Source organism: Mixophyes fleayi, chromosome 4 (assembly GCF_038048845.1).
Source record: "Mixophyes fleayi isolate aMixFle1 chromosome 4, aMixFle1.hap1, whole genome shotgun sequence".
NCBI classification, from domain to species: domain Eukaryota; kingdom Metazoa; phylum Chordata; class Amphibia; order Anura; family Limnodynastidae; genus Mixophyes; species Mixophyes fleayi.
Window position 1 is genome coordinate 235,352,952 of NC_134405.1, and position 22,717 is coordinate 235,375,668.

The window sequence follows — 22,717 nt, forward strand, 5'->3', positions numbered from 1 at the left end:
AGAGGTTGCTTAATAAATTGTGTGTAGAATTATTTTGGTTTTCAATAATACATTAAGCTGCTTCTGAGCCATCCAAACATTACTTGAGGAGGCGTATCATGACTCTTGATTGCATACATTGTAAAAATATTTTTGCTGCATGGAAGGACAAATGTTAGATAAGAATTAATGGTTATTACTTTGGTGTCTACGCATGTGTTGTGCAAAGCTCGCAGAACAAAGGTCTTAGATTCAGGAAGAGACGGACATTGTATGGACTGCTGTTTACAGTGAAATTAAAACTATATTTCAAGCTACTTTTAAGGGATTTTCTGCCTGAATTTGTACATATTTTTTTCTAAAAAAATGAGTGTGCAGAGGATAACTGGGACTTAAGCAGTTGTGTCTGCTCTATCACAGAGTGCCATGAGTGTGAATTACGCAGCCTCACTTTGGAAGTATGGCCTAGCAAAATCAGTTTTGGATTTTTAACCACATTTGTCAATATTGCCTTCAAGCACAGCCAAGGAAGTCGTCATGGATCGTCTGGATGTAGTAGGGGAAAATGAAGCATTGCAGCAATTCTTTGAAGGTAAATCTGTACTTTTTAATATAACTATACTATTATTCTCTTTGGTGGCTGAGGTTTCTGAAATTGAGGATTCTTGGCTATTATATTTCAAAACTGGAAGTGGACATACATAAATCCTGGCATTTGTGAATTTCTATATGCTGAACTTCAGCACTTATATTTACCTTACCTTTGTTAGCTCTGTCTCACATCAACGATTTGTATTGCAGTCTTTTGGGGACCGGTACCATGATGTTAAAGGTTTTGGTTTTTTTTTGCTTGTTTTGTTTTTCTTACTGTGGCTGTTACTACCACTTAATTATTTCTTGTATTTTTGAATGTGCTTTGTATGCCTTGAGGAGTTATATATATAAAATGCATACACTCCTAACGGCAGAGATGGATTAAGCCTCAAGGGGGGGGGGGGTCTGGGACTCTTAAGCCAGGGGGCACCTATTTTGTAACATGGTTATCATTTTGGCAGAATTTAGATAAACTCACTGGTAATACTGTGTGCACTGCTGTTACGTGCAAGCAGCTCTGCTTTCACGAGCAGTAGAATGTAAGGCGGGACATACCTCCCAATTTTCCTTGCAGTCAGATCAAGTTCTGACTAAGCAAGAAAGTCACCCAAATTCGCGACTGCTCCACCAGGTTCTGGACAGTTGGCAGACTGTCCTGCTCTCTCCTACCTGTTATTGTCATTTTCACCACTTGTAGCTGCTAGTGTCTTTAGCTCAGTTGCTGCTAGTGTTAATCCTGGAATTTTGGGGGCCCTATTTAGAAAAGAAAATGGGCACCTGAAATTCAGAAAACCATAACCAGTCTTGGCATTAAGTCAATAGCACCCATATTTAATAATTAGGTCTTCCTCCAGTCCCAACCTTAAATTAATAGTATTCACATTTGAGAAATAGATCTAGTTCCCTCCAATCAGCCCTGACATTAAATTAATAGTATTCCCATTTATTAAATAAAGCTATTTCCCTCCCTGCAAACAGACTTTGCAATAAATTAATAGCATTTGTTTTATAAACATAACTATTTCCTACAACCATCCCTGTCATAATTCATATTCACATTTAATAATTAGCCCTCCTCCCCAAATTAAGCCCCACGTAACAGTAGTGCACACAGTATTACCCCACATTCAATTAATAGTCCCAAACCACTCCAGTATTAAATTAAAGGTCCCCCATCACTTCACCTTAAATTAATAGGCCCCACTATTAAATTAAATTAAATAGCCCCACCATCACCCCACAAATAATTTATTAGGCACCCACCATTAAATAATTATCTCAGAGCCACAGTCTCCATTAAATTAATAGCCTACATCCTACCCAAATAACAGTAGAGATCCCCCACTCTGGAAATAAATTAATAGGATGTACGTTTACTAAATATACCTATTTCCACAACCATCTCTGCCATTAAATAATTCAGATTCACATTTAATAAATCTCCCCAAACTCAGCCCCACATTCAATTAATAGCCTCCAAACAACCTCACCATTAAATTAAAGGTTCCATCACTCCACCTTAAATTAATAGGCCCCAGTATTAAATTAAATACACACCATCACCAAAAAAATAATTTACTGGGTGCCATTTTATTAGCCCCATCCACACTTCGGGACAAAACCATGTTACAATGCAAGGGGTGAAAATTAGTTTTCTGTTTTGCACATAAGTTAAATACTGACTCTTTTTTCATGTAGCACACAAATACTTGATAGCCTATTTGTACACTGAAATTTAAAGTTAATATTTGTGTGCTACATGAAAAAACAGTCAGTATTTAACTTATGTGCAAAACAGAAAACTAATTTTCACCCCTTGCATTGTAACATGGTTTTGTCCAGGAGACTTAAATAAGAAACTTCTTAATTTAAGTTCCTTAATGAATCAGTCCCTTCATTATTAAATAGCCTAAATCCCACCCACATATTAAGATCCCTCTCCATTCCCTCACACATTTTATTAAGATACCCTCTTCAATTCCTCACAATTGCCATCTGCTCTGTGTTGGAGAGACAGACTCTTCTGTCTAACACTCTTGCAGTCTGCACACATGGGATGGCACCTGTCATGTGGTGCATATCCCACGTGACATCTGTCAGTGACAGGGATAGAACCACAGTTAGGGGAAGGGAGGGAGGAACGGATCATAAGATCTGTGACCAAATGAAGGAAGATGGCTGGTCCCAGAGGAGGAGCCAGCCACCAAGTAGTACACTGTAAGCACAGCTGGCATTCCCTGACAGAGTACCTGGTCCAGTTTACCCCTGACAGAGGGGGCCCTGGGGAACTTGCCCCTGTCACCCCCTTTAATCTGGTTCTACTCACTGGTCAATATGCAGTTCTATTTAAAGCAAATGCCTTTGCTCCATATATTTCAAAAATATTTCAGTGCCTGCTAACAAAACTTTTTCTTTGAAGCACAGTTTTAGCATGAATATCATGTTTTAAATTACATATGCTATTTTTACAAACTGGATAATAGTAAAGATCTAAAGCCGTGTAAGTTATGTCTATTTCCGAACAAGTGACCAACAAATTTGAAATTATATGCCTACACAATGCATTTTTTCCCCTTTTTGTGAAGATTTCACAGGAAGTCCTGGGTCTTATTTACAAATGCAAATCCTGATGCAACTTTTGTGAATTCAATATTTAGCAGAATAGTTATAACATTAATAACTCCTGTCAACCAATTTTCCCCTCTTTAATCCATGTTAAATGCTGCAGTAAGACTGATCTTCCTCTCTCACTGCTCCACATCTGCCACAACTCTTTGCAAATCTCTACACTGGCTTACGGTGTCCTCCAGAATCCAATTAAACATATTCACCCTTGGCTACAAAGTCCTCAATAATGCCACCCTCCATATATAACACCCCTAGATGTGGGTATTGAGTGGATCATTCCTGGTCCCTGGATGCTCTTCTTTTGGTTATGGCATGGCAGTGGGCAGAGAACCTCAGAGTAACCAATACAAGTAGGACACCAAATGAATGAAGTGATGTCCAATTTATTATGCAGGAACATTACGTCACTAAGAATCTGTCTAGACATAGAATTATTAGCAAGACGTACAATCTGAACATGGTGTTCACAGGCCTGAGCTAATGGAGGTGTCAGTTACTGTACTTTGTAGGGCATTTACCTTGGCCATTGCTATACGCAACACGATTGGACCTTAGTTCCAGAATACAAAGGCAATAACAATATTCCTATTTGTCAATACTTCTATACTTCTATATTGTAAACCGTTCGGTTACCACTATGCTTCATAGTTTTCTATAAACAGACTCAACAGTGTTATGCACTGCGGAGGTAAAAATCTAACCCTGAAATATGTGAGGTCACATAAACTAAGAATACAATAATACAGTTCTAGTCCCAAATATCTTAAAGAACATTAGTTTCAAACCATACACTACAAGCAAATTATCACAGTCAATAGTATCCTTTCAGTCCATCAACAACAGAACTTATTAACATAATTGTCCTCACTGGCGAACCTTTATGTAAGTATACACATTAGAACAGGAGAACTAAGAGACCCTTGCACTAATGAGGCTTAATTTTGACTGAGTGCTCCTGTGAAAGATATTAATGGCAGTCTTGTAACTTGGGTACAACCATCAAAAACAGCACTTACTGTCTCAGGTATAAAACATTGCAATGTATTGCCAGGGCAGTTAATGCTGTGCTTTCATATGTTCTTGCAGAAAAAAGATGTGATGCTGTTTTTTGACTAGTATTTTCAGTTTATGATGTGTTTCAGGATGTTTCAGATGCCAGGTTACTATCAGAGTGGGCACTGGTGATTAAATCTGTAATTCAGGTATACCTCAGGGTCATGCTGTGTGTAGTAGTAGGAAGTTGTGCAATGCTTTTCACTTGTTTAAGCAAATGTTTCTGTAAATCTAACTCACAGCTCCTTGAATGTAGTATATAGTGTGAAGTGAGTAAAAATATACCATCAGTTTGATTATACAGACTTGTTTCCTGTTGTGTAGATAGTTTTCGGCACCAATCTGACTAACTGGAGTCAGCTCTTGTCTTCAGTGACAGCTTCTCTGTAGCCAGTATGATGAAGTATTTTGAATACACATGCTGGCAACACACCTCTGCTCTCTGCAGCAGTCTAACTCTCAGTAGCAACACTGAGCCTCACTTTTCCTTACAACAGTATCCAGAAAAATGTCACTTCTCAAAACGTCACCTCAGTTGTCACTTACTCTCTGAGGTTCCTACTCTCAACAGTTTCTGTCTCAAAACCTAGGAATTTTTCAGCCAGCTTCACAGTAAGGGGTTTCCCATGGGTTCTTGAGTCTCTTCCTTATCATGTGTGACACTGTCCTGCTGTTCCACAGGGTCTTAGTGCCCCGCAGTTTCCGGGTATCAAACATATGTCTCAAATTTCATCTTAAAATACTCTCCCTCACTCTCTTAGATCTATCTCTGTCTTCACCTCTGGTAACCACCTCTGATTCCCAACTACAAGACTACTCACGTGCCGCTACCCACTTTTGGAATTCCTTACCACCCCCGATCATTCTCTGCCACAGCCTTCAAATCTTTAAATGCATCTCTTTAGTCAAGCTTACCCTACTGCCACCTATACTACCCACACTAAAGCACCCTCACAACTGTTCCAATCTCCACTCTGAGCCACACTTGTTTGTTCCAGTGCCCTCTTCCAATTAGAATATAAGCTCTCTCCTGAGCAAGGTCCTTACTACCCTTTATTTTCATGTAATTTATTTTGTCTATCTTGTATGTCCCTGTTTTATGTATGTCCTGTTTTCCCACTGTCCAGTGCTTTAGAGCATTATGACGCCTTACAAATCAATGATATTGATAATCAAAATAATGAATGGTTTCACAAAACTTGTAACAGTGTATTCTGACTATATCATTGTTTTGCTTACATTTTACACCACTGTTTTGAGCCATTTGAACTCAATATTTGTTATTGTGAATATTTAGATTACATAGAAAGGTATTTGGGAAACAAAATAAAACATAACATTGTAATCCCAATGACAACAAAGAGAAGTAGAACTACCTAATATAAATAACTTTTTCAGATATAGGTCCCCATGCATATTTTTTCTGCATCTATAATGGGTCAGTGGATGGCACTGTGAAATTACAGAACAATGTTAAATTTGTTTGAATAACAATGCTGACATGAGGATTTTCTTGTATGTGTGTTGCTATTATGATTACATTAGCCAATTGTTTGCATTGACGCATTAAGATTACCCTTCACTAGCCCAAGCCCTGAAAAACAGCCCCATATCATTATCTCTCCACCAAACTTTACAATCAGGCATGTAACGTTCTCCCTTCATCCACCAAACCCAAACTCGCCCACCTGACTGCCAAACTGAGAAGCGTGACTTGTCACTCCACAGAACACATTTCCACTGCTAGACAGTCCAGTGTCGGTGTGCTTTACATCACTCCATCCAATGCTTGGCATTGGTTTTGGTGATCTGGGGCTTGCATGCAGCTGCTCACCCATGGAAACCCATTCCATTAAGCTCCCGTCGCACAGTTTGTGTGGTTGGAGCTTAATGGAAGATGGTTCCATGGCCTACGACAGCAGTCCTGGACCCTGCGATTTTATGTGGCCTTCCGCTTCGTGGCTGAGTTGCTGTTCCTAACCTTTTCAACTTACCAATAATAGCACTGGCGGTTGACTGTGGAATATCCAGTAGGGATGAAATATCACAAATCATCTTATTACAAAGTGGCATCCTATCACAGTACCATGCTTGAAGTCACTGAGCTCCTCAGAATTACTCATTTTGCATCACTAATGTATGATGTATGCAAATGGAGACTGCATGACTAGGTGCTTGATTTTATACACCTCTGGAAATGGGTCTGATTAAGACACTGAAATTCAATAATTAACAGGTGTGGCCAAATACTTTTGTCAATATAGTGTATATGCCAACATGGCACTTTTTATGTATGTGATTTACACTTTATGTTGAGAGCAGGGTGCCAGGCAGGATGTAAATAAAGTTAATTGCCATGTATCTTGTAAAGCACCACACTTCAAAGTACATATACTGTGTTACATGTTCTTAAATGTCACCAGATGGATTTGTTAGATACCACATTAAGGTTGTACATTTATTATTCATATTTTTTTATTATCGTGTGGGTTTATAAGTATATACTGTGTTTTGAAGTGGAAATTTAGAAGAGGCTGTTTCGAAAATGTAAGTGAATAGACTTTACAACTCCATTCACTTACAGGAGAAGAGATGGCATGTCATACCACTGTGTGTGTCTGTTTATGTATATGTGTATGTGTGTGTGTGTGTGTGTATATATATATATATATATATATATATATATATATATATATATATATATATATATAATATTATATAATTTTTTTTTGTATTGGATCTAGTGACAAACTCGCTGGAGTAGTGTTGGATGGTAGATAGATTTTACCTAGGTTCCTAACCTACTTGTTTTGAAACCCCAGGAAAGTGTGGGTGTATTGTAAGCTGTTGAACGGCTTAAGGCCTGTTAAAAAGCCGGAAAAGGGTCCTGAGGTTATAGATGGAGAGTGAGGGCAGGCCCCATCCTTCAGCTTATTAACCAGGTCTCCAAGTTATTATATATTTTAATGTACACTTGTCCTGTGATTACGAATCCATTAGGTATATAAGGCTGCCTTCCGGCTGACAAGCCAGTGCCGATTGGGCAGAAGAGCTAAGCCTAAGCCTGCTATCCTCACTTTCGGTGACAGCATTGTTGTTGCTCAGTACTGGTATAAGATAAAGTCCAGAGCTCTGAAAACAGCTAGCACTCAGGAACTATGCACCTCACTTAGCTGAACTATTCCCAAGCCATCAAGCCAAGAGGCAGATATGTCCCACAAAGCTAGCACATAGTTCAGGCAGATAGATCAGACCTATCAGAGGACCAAGAAGCAGCAAGTACAGGAGTTTTGCTAGGTGCAGGTATAAGTTTTGCAACAGAAAGCAAGGGAGCCTGTAAGTTGCTCCTGAAAGTGCTTGTTGCCCCCACCACCTCTTATGGCTTGCCAAAGTGACCATGGGGAAAAAACTGGAACTCTGCTGGGCTACAAGATTCTGTTCACATTCAAAAAGCTGGTGCCGGACATTGATACAAACTTGCAAGTGTTTGATGCAATGATAGCCATTTGCAGAAACTAATTGGCCACGGTACTAAGAACCCAGTCTAAAGGGTAGGGAACTGGAGGCCTAAAATGCCAGAGGTTTGTACAGTATATGAGGAGATACAGGGGTTCTACTGGCCCATTTTGCGGTCACCCCCAAAATATATAGGATTCAGTTCCAGACATCAGCGAATAACAGGAGCAGCTCCCATGCTGAATTTGCTAGCCAATTAAAAACAGCCTGTTCACAGTAGCTGGAAGGCGAGCAACCCCTCACCCTGAACGGTATACAGAACCTAATAGTGTTGGAGCAACTGTTGCCTAAACTGGCACCCTAGATCTGATAAGTTGGATTGACTGATGGATTTGTAACCAACCAACCTAAGTGGTGAGGAACCGCAAGGCATAAGTGTGGATCAACCCAGTGCTTTACCTAGATCCCGAGATGCCACTCTGGGGGAATGCCTCTCACAGCTTTTTCCCACTGACTCAATAAACAGTTCAGCACTGAGATGATGTGCTTTGGAGCTCCCAGATGCTTCCACTAAACAGCTTGGACATTGCAGCGCATCTGTTCCAGGAGCCGGGGGGTCATTTACGTTCTACTGCTCTGAGCCTCCTACAGTGGCTTAGTATCTGGATTCCCTAAACCTGTCCCAGGCTTATGTCAAAATATATATATATATATATATATATATATATATATATATATATATATATATATATATATATATATATGTACACATACAAGGGATAAAAGGTCTACACACCCTTATTGTAAAGTCAGAAATCAAGATAAACCATGTGAGACCTATTTTCACATTCAATATACAGCCAAGTGAAAAATAAATAGGCAAATTTTAGGAAAACGAAATGAAAATACATAACTTACAGTACGTTGGTTGTGTAAGTGTTCAAACCCCCAAAGTAATATTTTATGGAATCACCTTTTGCATTTATTATAGCAGTGAATATTTTTGAATAAATCTGACACACATGGGCTTTGCAATTCTATCCCACTTTCTATCAAAAAAGTTCAAGGTCTACCAATTTGCGATGGCATTGTCACGCCTGAAGATTTTTGTCTGTACCGGGCTGGGTTGTGTGTCTGAAACAGAACTGGTGGCTACGTGCAAGAAGCTGGGTTGGCTAATTAGGTACCTTCACATGGGAGAGAAAGAACTCGTACAGAGGGTGGTTGCTGAGAGTTCAGGAGCTTACTAAGTAAGGATGGGAATGGAGACTGGCAAGAAGTCAGGAATAGCAAGATAGTGATCAGATTTAACAGTGGAGACCGGAACCGGAATGCTGCCTGTGCTGTCTGAGAAGAAATAACTAAATAGACTTCAGACTGCTAGAAACCATGTTGGCGTCTAAGGAATCAAGGTTACACTGGCAGTGGGTTAAAGGTGATGCTTCCACCATTATGCTTCACATTAGGTATGGAGTTCTTTTGGTAATGAGCTGTGTTTTTCTTTGCGCCAAACACATCTTTTAGAATTAAGGCAAAAATTTCAATCTTTGTCTCAATAGATCATAAGAAATTGGCACATGGATAGGGTTGATTGAATGAATGTATTTTTTTGTAAAATTTAAACACCCTACCCCATAACCCAGACATGTGCATAATATGGGAGATTGTTGTCACATGCAGGAAGGGATCAGTTCCTGACAGAAATTCCTGCTTTTACTTTAATTTTGCTGTAGAACTCTTGGTAGCCTCCTTGATGAGTTTTCTCCTTGTTCTGTCATCAACTTTGTAAGGATGTCCGGATCTTGGCAATGTGCCACATTTTCTCCTCTTATTGTCTTATTGATAATCTTCACAGTGTACCATGGTACATATAATGCATTTGAAATTTACTTTTATTGTTTGACTGTTACCTTTCAACCAGGAAATCCCATAGATGTTTTAAAGTCTCCTTGTTTATCCCAGTAAGATACATCCAAGAAAACTGCAAGGAAATCCTACAAGAACAGCTGATCTTTATTTGGTGTCAAACTAAATTTCATTCTTGGCACGTGTATGCTAATGAACTTTGAATATATTTTCAAATATGATCGGTTAATTCTTTGTTTTTTACTCAAATTTTGTTGGTTGCAAGGTCACATTAAAGGTGGAAAAATGCATAACATGATTTATCTTGATTTCTTGACTGACATCACATACACCTTCAATTTCAAGAAGGGGCAGCACGGTGGCTAAGTGGTTAGCACTTCTGCCTCACAGCGCTGGGGTCATGAGTTCAATTCCCGCACATGGCCTTATCTGTGTGGAGTTTGGTATGTTCTTCCAGTGTTTGCGTGGGTTTTCTTCCGGGTGCTCTGGTTTCCTCCCACATTTGAAAAACATACTAGTAGGTTAATTGGCTGCTATCAAAAATTGACCCTAGTCTCTCTCTCTCTCTGTCTGTGTGTGTATGTTAGGGAATTTAGACTGTAAGCTCCAATGGGGCAGGGACTGATGTGAATGAGTTCTCTGTACAGCGCTGCGGAATTAGTGGCACTTTATAAATAAATGGTGAAGATGAAGGGTGGATAGATTTTTTTTATATCCACTGTATACTTCCAGTTGTTTGCCTAAATTTCTGAATCCTTTAAAGGTTCCAGGTACACTCAGCCACTGCATAAAGCTGCCTACGAGCTGACCGACTACCTCTGAGTCAGTGGCGGATCCAGCGGGGGCGATCGGGGCGATCGCCCCCCCCTAGCAGGGGCTTGCTGCCGGCGGCTGCACACTGTGCAGGTCCGTTAGGCAGTGATAATGTGCTGCCCGGCTGCTCTGATTGTGTTTTAAACACAATCAGAGCAGCGGGACAGCACATTATCACTGCCTAACGGACCTGCACATACTGTGCAGCCGCCGGCAGCCTTCTAAGTTAGAAAGGGGGTGGGGCTTAAATCCCCCCCCGGCCCCCCCTTTAATAAACCAGAGCTCTGAGGACAGAGGTGAGTGCCCTGGAAGTAAGGGGGGTAGTTCCCTATGAAGGTTATGGGAGAGATAATAGTTTAAAGATTAAATTTAGACATGCATGTGTCCCACACTTTTTAGTGCAAATTTAAGGGTAGGTAGCAAATTAAGATTGATGCGTTTGGAAATGAGGGTCAGAGATTTTGTTTCTATAGGTACCCATCAGATTATACCAAGAGGGGTGAACGTTGCTGTAATTTGTGCCAAGTGGTTAGCCATAGGGAAGAGTTTGATGTCAAGAAGCCCTCTATTTCCTGTTGGAATTTATTTCTTAAAGATTGTTTGATCCTTGATTCTTGTTTGATTTCCACTACAAACATATTTGAAGAACGACTTTTGTACCTTGGTAAATGCCAAGTATGGGACTACTATTAGGAGGGTCTCAAAATAGTACAATAAGTTAGGGAGGATGTTCATTTTGAGAACTATAATTCTTCCCAGCTATGATATTATTGACTGTTTCCAAGTAAACGTCTTTTGAAATCTTTTGTAGGAGTGTTCGGAAGTTCTCTTGATAGTGGATTCCTTATGATGATGATATTAAAATCAAAAGGTATTTTTTCTTTTTGGGCTGCAATTGCAGTTTAAAGGACATGGCCAGATGGGGTGTTTCTGACCTTGAAAAGTGTATTTTATACCCTGAAACTCTGCTGTAATCCTCAATCATTCTATAAAGATTGGGTAGTGTTATTTACGGTTTTGAAAGGGTAAGGAGTGTGTTGTATGCGAAGGGGGATTTTTTATAATTGGTGTCTCCCACCTTCACCCCTGAGTATCTTGTGACACATGGCTGCCAGGGTTTCGATCACTAATGCAAATATTAATGGAGACAGTGGGCAACCTTGTCTTGTGCCACTGTGAAAATGAACTAAATTTGAGGGGGAGCCATTTCTCAGAATTCCTGCCACTGGGTGGTAGTATATAGAGTTTTTAGGCCAAATTTCTTTAGGGCCTGAAACATGAGTTTCCAGGAAATTCTATGGAAGAGTTTATCTGCATGAAGCAACAGAATAACTGCTGGAGGTTTATTATTATTGTACAAATAATTGATGAGACATGTGTGATACATTCTCAAACATAAATGTTTCCATAGCAACTTGTCTATATAATTCCTTCCCTTATTAAAAATCATAATACAGCACATTATCTTCCTGACTTAACTCATCAGCCCAGGAAAAGCTACTACAAGTGGAAATAGGTGATATAATGAGAGACTGATAAAGATCTCTCAGAAGAGGCAGCTCTCTGTGATGCGGAGGCTTGGATATATATGGTCCAGAGTAAATTTATTAGGGATGCTTGGGCTCAGTTTTCTAAAAATGCAGCCCCCCCCCCCCCCTCCCCCCCCCCCCCCCCCCCCCCCCCCGAACATACCAAATCCGAGAGCTGAGCCGGCTTGGTACTTTCCTGCTTTGTAGGAACTGAAATCAAGGCAAAACATTATCGCCGCATCGTCAGATATCACGGGATTTGGATTCCATAAGTACATCCCTTCACCGGAGATCCGGCGCCATTGCTAACACAAAAACAGGAGGGGTAGCAGTGTTCTTTTCACTCTCCAGTCTCCAGTGACATTGCTCACACAGAAAGAGGGTTAGCAGTGTTATTGTCACTCTCCAGGGATAGGGACAGGGTTAGAGACAAGTCCAGATATAGGGACAGGGTTAGTGTTACAGATAATACTGTCTACATTTGAATTGTCAACCTAATTAATATTGTCTATATTTCAGTTGTTCTAATAATAGTCTTGTTGTCATTATATTGTCAAGTTTATAACCTTGTCTAGTCTGCTGCCCATCAATCAAATTATAGCAATCCAACATAAGGGTTGGTGGGAGGTCCAAAGGACCATTTCATCTTGCACCACTTTTCTTTTCTGCCACTGCTGTGTGGCAATGTTTCCTAGATGTGATATAAACAGCTGTATGTTTGTGTCATTGCTCTGTCGCTTAGTAACCAACCAGCTCACTGCAGTCTTTGGCCTAAACTGGATTAAAATAAGATTGGGACTTGTGAGGTGGTTAAAATTGATTGGAAATGAATGTTATTGAGGTTAATAATGTAGGAACAAAAAAATAGCCAAATTATGTGATTTTAGCAGTTTTTTTTAGCAATTTTTGCAAAAAAATACATTTCCAAAACCAAAACTCGTGGGTCAGTGAACATCTAGTATTTATCAAGCTGCGAGTTTCTGGTGGGTGTGAAAAGTGGAGATGTTGCCTATAGCAACCAATCAGATGCTAATTATTATTTATTTAGTACATTCTACAAAATGACTAAAAGTGTGTGTGGTGAACTTGCAGTCTATAGTAGAACTTGTAGTCTATAATATACAGACAAGCATGCTTAAAAAACTTTACAGAAAGAAGGAATCACCTCAGTGGATAGCTGCACTAGGCATTCTCTGTCTTAAATGGAGTCGCATATCTTCAAGAATGGTGGGGCTCCCAGCTACAAGACACCTAATATAAGCTGATGGTAGGGTTTTCATATCTGCTTCATCTAGCCATCAACCTTCTCAGCAAAAAGGTATTGTCCTTCATAGATATTAGGCTTCTGCACAGCTGCAGACACAGTAATGCAATTATCTGTTTTGGGGTGTAGAGTGTGTGTAAGTGCAAAAACACAGTGGCCTCCACCTAGCAAATCTAGAAATAGTTTGATATATCTGTTAGTCGGCATGGAGCACTGTGGAGTCCCTTGATATCCTGCAAAGTGATATTCAATTTCCAGGACATCAATGGACAGAACACAGCACTACAGAGCAACAAACAGGTAAGATTTCTGTTCAAGGATGTTACCTATGCACCACCTGAAGCCATCCTTTGTATGTTAGCCAAACCTTCTTTGCCTCCCTCCATCCCTACAGAGGGGGTACATAAATATCCTCTATAAAACGAAATTAAAGGAACATCTAAAGAAAAAATAACTTTGCCCTGTCAGTGAATGAGATACTCACCACTGAGTATAGGAATAATGGTCCAGGGGAGGAGAATTAACACCTACTTTAACCAAATACTTTTATCCCTGCCCTCAACAGTGCTTTTCTTGTACAGGAGGAAGTGCTCTGTGACCGGGTCATTCACTGTCAGTGCATACTTTCACCTGTCATTACATGGTAAGGGATGGTAATAGGAATGAAGGATGGGAGATGGAGTGTGCAAGAGGAATGGTTAAAGGATGGGTCTAATGCAGTGGTTCCCAAACTTTTGCAGTTCGCGGCACCCTTAGAGTCTCCATAATTTTTTCAAGGCACCCCTCGAAAAAAATAATTATCGAGCAGTCCTGTTTTACAAGTAGTTGGGTCAAAAAAAGGTAATAAGTATTTAGGTCAGGATGGAAATACTTATTTAGTTGTATGCAAAAATAATACACATAGATCCAAGGAAAAAATAATATTTTTATATATTTTTTTCAATTATATTTCTGTCAAAGAATAATTGACAACTAACACACACTGACCTCCTTCATCTCCACACACTCTGCTCCCTCTGCATCCAGTCACGCTGCCCTCTCTCATGCTGCCCCCTCTGCCCCTCTCTCACGCTGCCCTGTCTGCCCTTTTATTCTGCCCTCTCTCAGTGCTGGCCTCTGCCCTCTCTCATGCTGCCCCCTCTGCCTCCTCTCACGCTGCCCCCTCTGCCTCCTCTCACGCTGCCCCCTCTGCCTCCTCTCACGCTGCCCACTCTGCCTCCTCTCATGCTGCCCACTCTGCCTCCTCTCATGCTGCCCCCTCTGCCTCCTCTCATGCTGCCCCTTCTGCGTCCTCTCACGCTGTCTCCTCTGCTCCCTCTCACGCTGTCCCCGCGCCCCCCTCTCACTCTGCCCCTCCCTCTCACTTTGACACTCTCTCTCTGCCCCTCTCTCTCTACCCCTCTCTCTCTGCCACCCTCTCTCACTCTGCCGCCACTCTGCCCCCTCTCAAAGGTAATTTTTTTTAAAAAATATGTTATTTAAAAGTGCCTACCCCTGCTTCCTGCTCATAACAAATATACCCCTCTTTCTACCCATTTTCACCATCTGAGGAGTAAAATCCCAGCCAAGTGGCAATTATAATTCCCTCACTGAATACATAACTATGCCATATAATAGCGAGAGAGCACATTTCAGATGTTTTAGTACATTAATTATTTTCTTTCTACACGCACATGTCTGCTGTAAAACAGATGTGTGTGTGGACTAATTCTGCAGATAACCTTAACAAATGCAATTAAAGGTAATAACTTTAATGGAAATATTGCAAGCTTTCAAGACTGTAAGGCCTCTTTGTCTGTGAGATAATCCGATAAAGGTGCCTTAGAGTTTAATGTACTTTCATCTGTCTACTGCCAGAGAGTCTTGATAGTTTTCCAAGATTTTCACAATAACTAGCTATTACTAGTCATAAATGCGGTTTAACATTTATGAAGTTATAAGTATATACAGTGATCTGCATAACATTGACATGCTGCTTTTGTAAAGCTTGCCAATATTACTTGTTTTAAAATCTATTAGTTATGAAATATACAATGCTGTGCTGAGAAGAAATGGCTTCCAAACAGCTATGTGCTTTTCAACTGACCACCTAATTATCGACTTGTGTCATTGTTACAGACAGTCACTAAATTAGATTTGTGGCCAGTATGACAGCGTATTTGTCCTCAAAATGATCCTGATGCCAGATAATAATCTGATCTAAATTGATTGCATCATAACCAGGCATGTTGGTAAAATGCAGCCAAGTTTAGTTGACTAGTATTATTGTGCTGTGTGTCCACCATAATATAGAATATGAGACACTCTACTGTACAAATTGGTCAATATTAAAAAAAAAAAAAGCTAAATAAGAGAATGTCCTTGGAATTTAGTAACAGTTTGCAATTAGCATATGCTATAATACTGAAGTACTGTACGAGTACAGTATCTGGATGACTTTAGTTGACTGTTCATAATATTGTAATGTTTTGATGTTTTTTTTCTTTGCTTATATCGGGGCTCAGAAAGGAATACCAGTGTTTACTATAGAAATTCCTTATTATCAATTCAATTCTTCTCAATTCAAAACGTGTTATAAAACCTGTTACACTGTGTTTCATATAACTTCGAAATTGTAATAAAACCATGCGAATTGTCAAACTTGCAGGCCAAGATCTGCACAGAGCCCTGGATAATCCCATGGTGGACACCAGCATGCTGGAGGAATACATAAGCAGTGACTTTGCATTTGGAGCATTGTAAGTGATCCCACTGTACTTTCACTTGTTACTTTTTCACAGGGCCTATTTATCAAATACAGAAAACCTTAAATCTATATAAAAATATGTGAGCTCCCAGGTCCAGTGTGCACACGCAAGAGAACTCGCATATGCACAGAGGGACTCCTCATTGACCTAGTGAGCAGTTAGACTCTTCTTACCAATTATAGCCAGTATCGCTGGGGAGATGAGAATTGCTCCGCTTCCCAGGTGACCATTTCTAATTGACTTGGGAGATAGCTTTTCTATCAATGTGATAAGCAGCAATAGAAAATCTTTAATATCAGCCAATATTGAGAATTAGAGCTGTTAGTTTGGATTCTCATTAAATTTAATTATAGTTTTCACATTGACTATTTTTTCTATTTGTAGAGGATAGTACTACTAAGCAATATTTATGTTGCTGGTACATATCTACAAAGCAGTTCCAACTGCATTTGTTACAGTAATCTTTGTTTAATCAAGCCTACAATCTAGATTTTATCAAAAAAGAAAATATCTAATCCACATGTCATGAAAAACCTTTAACAGTGTTGCAATAAATCTTGTCACTGTCAATCAAATGTTCTATTTTACCCAGAACACATATCAGACACCTGAATTTCATAGCTACTTACCTAGTTTGTCAGGGGATGGCTGGCAAATTTTAGCCCGGGGGGCAAGAATCGCCTTTTATAGGAATAAAAATGCAGGTGGCCCAGTGTCCCAGCCCAAAGTAGCCCACTATGGGATCCGCCCGGGGGGCAGATGCCCCCCTACCCCCCAGCCTAGCCTGCCCCTGCTGCTTGGTGTATTTTACACATTAATTATGATGACACACTAGAGGTATATTTACTAAACTGCGGGTTTGAAAAAGTGGAGATGTTGCCTATCGCAACCAATCAGATTCAAGCTTTCATTTATATAGTACATTCTACAAAATAGGCTAGAATCTGATTGGTTGCTATAGGCAACATGTCCACTTTTTCAAACCTGCAGCTTACTAAATCTAGCCCACTAGTCTTTCCTCATCTGTTTATGTTAAAATTGGATACACTGGAAAAGTCCATTAAACAATCCTATATGGTAAATCGTATGAATGTTACTATAGTATATTTCATGATATTATTTCAATATTTAGAAATTGTAATATTTACTTTGAATGTTATATCTTATTTTATATATGTAAAAATATATATTGTCTTGTGTTGGATATTGGAGTAGAAAACACTTATAGGCCATCTGGTGGTAATTATGTACCTACTCTAATCTGTGATTTCTTATCTTACATTTGCTTATCATTCATGTTTTAATCTCTGGAGGGCTGGGTGTTGGCAAGTTACAGAGAGATATGTAGACAGTGACTGAGGATGAGAAAGCTTAGCAAGTGTTACCTAACACTAAACGAGGCTGTGTAATTTTAGCTGATTGATTATGATATCTTAATAAAACCGTCAATATATAGCTATTTATTGATCTTACCGTGATGAGTTGATTTAACACAATTTAAGGCAAATCGCTATAGAACGGATTTCCTGGATATCACCATTGCAGTTGCAGTGTCCATTATGATGGCAGCATTATTCATAATAGGAAAATAATATTTAGAAAGAGATAAGAAATGAATAAATATATAATGGGGCCTTTCTACAGCGAATTCTTGAGGTTACCCTGATGAAAGAAGGTTCATAAGATAAAATTGTATCTAATAATACCCTAAGATACTGAAATGCATCTACTTGATCAAATGACTTGAGATGCTCAAATTTTAAATCTATACTTTAAAACACACTTGGATGTAATAAACATATTAGGCTAGATATTCGTATAATCTATAAACTCATTATCTCGCTGTATTATACTTTTCTAACATTCTAATTAGTGGTGGTGCAGTGTCAGACTCATTTACTCTTTTTTATTATCGGCATTGATCTGAATTAACGCGCATACAAGTTATATTAATTATACCGAGTCTCAGAAACACAGAATAACTTAGAAAGATTTTATTTTGCTTCTTGAGTTTCTTTTTATCTATTTCAGTGTTTGAAGGGGCTGGGATTCCCCTTTACTCCCAATTAGGTAGTAATAGGAACAACATTGATCTAATATTGGGAAAAGCACAGATAGTTTTGTTTTTATTTTTTGAACCTAGGTGGTTGCCTAGGGCGCCAATGGTTTGGGGCAACTAAAACACTGAATTAGTGACATAATGTCACTCATTCACTGTTTTAAGTGCCCTCGGGACACCCCTACATGGAGCGTCAAATGCTGAATATGATTTCACAGACTAGCACAACTGTCTCAGGAGGAGAGTAAGCCGTCCCCACTTCCCACATGCAAAGGTAAGCAGTGGAGGTGGGGCGCGATGCAAGATGGAGGGGTCACCGCTTCTGTATGGTGGGGGGGTGCCACCTAGGATGCCCCCAGTGATCGCGCCAGCCCTGTGTGCAATCACACATTTATTGCAGTAGGATGATTATTGTATTAACACACATATTTAATAAAAACACTAAAAAAATCACACAAAGGCATATTTCAAAAGATTCAAAATAGCGAAGTTTCCGCTTTCAGCTCTATTCACAGCTAATCTAACATACAACTACCTACCTAGTTTGGCTTTTTAAAAAGCATTGCTCTCTTTTTCCTCATAACAGAAGAAGATTGTTAAAATCTTTAGCAGAGTTCTACATAAAAAAAGATTTTATTTCCACAGCGACGTAAAATCAGATTTAATTACAGAAAATTTCGTAGTCGGCACTTTGACTGCAGAATCATTTATGGTTGAACAGGAGAGCAGTGTTCTTCATATACATCTGATGTTTTCCATCCAGAAAAGTATGATGATCTGAAATGCCTGCCTGACACCGCACTGGGGGTGCAGAACATGTAATGGTTTGCACTATCTTGGGTGGACATCCCTCTTAAAAGCCAGAAAAGTGTGAAAGTACTTTAGGAAGCACATAAACCTTATGAGGTTAATGATTACCAACAGGTTTACTTTATTATGCTCCTTCTGATCATAGGCGTCCATGCTTTAGAATGGTTTCATTCTGTTGTAATTTCTTGTTATGCATGTTGGTCTACTAATTGCCGTGGTTTTACTGATATTTACAGTAATAAAATTGTTTGTAATACATTTTCATTAAGAGTTATAAAATCATTATTCATAATCTAGATTGCCGGACTCGCCACCTGATTCTGGATCAGAGCCATGTTCACCACCACAAATCAATGGTAGGTAAAGTCCATTATTACTAGAAAGATTGAACTTGGGACACAGAAAAAAGAACATGTGCATAAAGGAATTTATTAAATCAATCACAATTTAGTTTATGTGCAATAGTCTAGGATTGCTCTAGATCCTGTATATGTTATGGATATGTTAAGATATAAATACTGCAATATCCACAGTGATATCAGGCAACTGACTCCAAATTGCAAAGTTTGTGGCCCAAACATAAGCCAGAAGCCCAATAAAATCAATTTGCATCGGACCAGATTATTGGTCATACGCATACATTACCTGTGAATTCTGCAGGTATAACCAGCTTTATTTGTGCCATAGTTGTAGGATTGGGTCTCTTAAAAGTTTTGTCAATGATAAATATGTAGATTAATCTCAGACATTCAGTTAAACTGGACCACCGTCTTAGTTCCATATTCCTGCATATTTGGTATAGCATGATTGTTTTTAAGCTATGCACATAATATACAGTATTTTTAATATTTTGCATGCACTGTTGTAGTAAAATATTCACGGAGCAAACCATTTTGAGACCTAGCCGTTTTGTTCCCTGCTATGGTACATAAAATAGCAGCCTTCTAATTCCTTATGCAAACAAACATGACCATGTTTTTATTGTAGCATATGCTACTGAAAACACACTATTATTTTATTCAATTTTAGATCCATCACCAAGGGAGAAAGCGCTTATTCTGATAGTGACAGCAATATGTGCAGTCTTAATTGGACTAGCTACAATTTGCTGACTTCTTAATGATGCTGCCTGAGACAGCTCCTCCAGATTACCTTAGGCAAAATGTTGTCTATTTGCCTATTCTAATGGAAGGGACTTGGAAAACATTCTACAGGGATTATTTTGATTCTATGTTAGACAACATTCACCAAAGAAAATTTTGCATGGAGTTTACTGTTAGATATAAGGTAGCCATCAATGAGAATTGTTCAGGTCACTAGCACCACAGCTGGCCCAATAAGATCCTACTGACTGTGAAAAATAGCCATAAGAAGTGTAAGGATCATGTTATTGCAGTGTTCAGTGTGCGAACTGTGCAGTAGAATGACATTATATGAGAAAAAAGAAATCTAGTGTGTTCTCCCTACTCTGATGGTTGTTTTATAGAACATACAAAAAAGTACTATAATTTAAACAATTATGTGCAGAAACATTGCTTCTCAACTCAGTCTTTGTTCTTATTAAATCAGGTAGAGAAGTAAGAGTAAACAGAGATTGTGCTCTAATAACATGTTTAATTATTAAATGGCTATGCAAATAATTGCTAAGCAAAATTATTATGCCCAGCTCTTTCTATATACTATATATGTACTTGTGGAAGTAAAGGCAATAACATATTCTGATTGGTAGTAGGGGATGAGGAGACCTCGCTATCTTGACTTTTTTGAAAGTTTATCAGTTTTGATGGCTCGGAAAATTATTCAGTAGTTTCTTTCTGCTAGATTTATATTTACTATCTCCAACCACAATCCAAATATTGTGTTAGATCAATAGCACAGGACCCAATATCATAGGGTAGCTGCACAAGCTGCTGCTGATCTGGTTCTTAATGACATGTAGACATTGGTCATGGTTGTCCTTTCTGTATTCCCAATTATTTTCCATTTCAGGTGTAATCCACACTCCTTGCTGGCCCAATGGGTTTCAGCCCTCCCTTTCTACACATTCCTCTGGATCCTGCCGGTACATGGAGCGGTCACCAAACACTGTCTCTGGAGTCCATTCTTTCAGTGCTTCACAGGACAGCTGTATGAAAGTGAATAATCCAGGGACTCCATGGAATGGTTCTCCAACACCATCCTGCATGGAATATAACCATTCATATTCTCAGCAAAGGCTATCTCCAGGCAACAGGTATTGTTTGAACACGTCACTGTAAATTAGCTATTGTGGTATATTGTACTACTTGGCCAATAAATGTTCAAATACCCCTCCCCCATCAACCCATGATTCTCTGATCATATTGTATTTCTTTATTTCAAAAGATATTATGTAAAAACATTTTTTTATGAATCTCATAATATGTTGGATACCTGTTACCATGTGATGGCAGTATGTCCAGGGACATCTTTGGCCCATGACTGCTACATGACTCCAGTATCTCTGCAGCTTTTGTGCTTGTGTGATTATTCTGGACCAAGCCTCTAATGAGCTAGCTCTGATTTTACTACAATGTAGCTACTGAATGAGCTTTTACCATTCTTGAATAATATCATCCAAAGACATCCTCTGCATTTTGCTTTGATAGATTATAACAGATAGGCACCAACTCTAGTCATTACATTTGTAAATGCTTTAGCTTGTCTGTAAGGCGTTTTATCTGAGATTCTCATTGAGAAGTAAGGACACGGATGTATTGACAACTGAGGTGTGGCTCAATTGAGATATTCATTGCAACAACATTTATAGTATTATTTATCAGATAGCTATGCATGACCACTTGGCCTCTATTTTCTTATCTAGTCTAATAATGAACAACACATACTATATTTCTAATAGGTACGGTACAATAGATTGTCTAGTACTAAGTAGGCTTCAGCCTGGGTGAGTATAAAGAACATTTAGATTAATTTTCCACTGATCTTCACGCTATCAGTGTTCAAGAAGTTAAGCACTCAATTGCAAATGCTAAACTGGTTTATCAGCATATAATACATATTATATACTGATAACCTATGGCTATGCAGCTGTGTGCAAAATAACCTTATAATCGATAAATTGACATTATTTATTATTAAAACAATATATCTACAGATATTTATAGGTAAATAAGCCTGTAATTATGTATTAGGTGTAGTTAAAAAAGCATGATATATTGTTCATCCATTGCGTAGATCTTGTCAATGCCGTACCTTTCTGTTTCCATTTCTAAAATTGTGTTACCAAGTTGTTACCTTAACATTACAATGGCTTTCCTTTTTCATTTTGTGTTTGTTCCTACAGTGGTGTAAATACAAGGATCAAATTACATTAAGGTTTCCTAACCTGTATAAAAGCACTCGGCCTACAGTCTTATGTTTTCATATTATATTATGGAGCTTAGTATAATAAATGGTGACTTCAATTTTACAGGAGCTTAACAAATGGTCCTTAACAAGTGGGCCACACATTAACTTTGTACAGAAGCATCAAATCTCACATAGTATCACACTAGTAGCAATGGCTGTCCACAAAGCACACACGACAGGTTATCCTATACAGTCAAGCTATTGGTTTTCACAAAGTTTGCTGCTTCAGTGTTTTTAGACCTTTTTGTCAGATGTTGCTATGTTATACTGAAGTAAAATTACAAGCATTTCATAAGTGTCAAAGGCTTTTATTGACAATTACATTAAGTTTATGCAAAGAGTCAATATTTGCAGTGTTGTCCCTTCTTTTTGAAGACCTCTACAATTCGCCCTGTCATGCTATCAATCAACTTCTGGGCCACATACTGACTGATGGCCGCCAATTCCTGCCTAATGCTTGGAGTTTGTCAGAATTTGTGGGTTTTTGTTTGTCCACCCACCTCTTGAGGATTGACCACAAGTTCTCAATGGA

At 38.9% G+C, this 22,717-nt stretch overlaps 1 protein-coding gene across 1 annotated transcript in view; it reads left to right on the forward strand.

The window, feature by feature from the left end:
• The first annotated feature begins 516 nt into the window (after positions 1-516).
• Positions 517-22,717, forward strand: part of MYRFL (myelin regulatory factor like) — a 130,598-nt gene continuing 108,397 nt past the window's right edge. Inside the window, exons 1-4 of the mRNA XM_075205988.1 lie at positions 517-571; positions 15,830-15,920; positions 19,096-19,154; positions 20,788-21,031. Coding sequence (XP_075062089.1) covers positions 517-571; positions 15,830-15,920; positions 19,096-19,154; positions 20,788-21,031 — 449 coding nt within the window. The remainder of the gene's footprint in view (positions 572-15,829; positions 15,921-19,095; positions 19,155-20,787; positions 21,032-22,717) is intronic.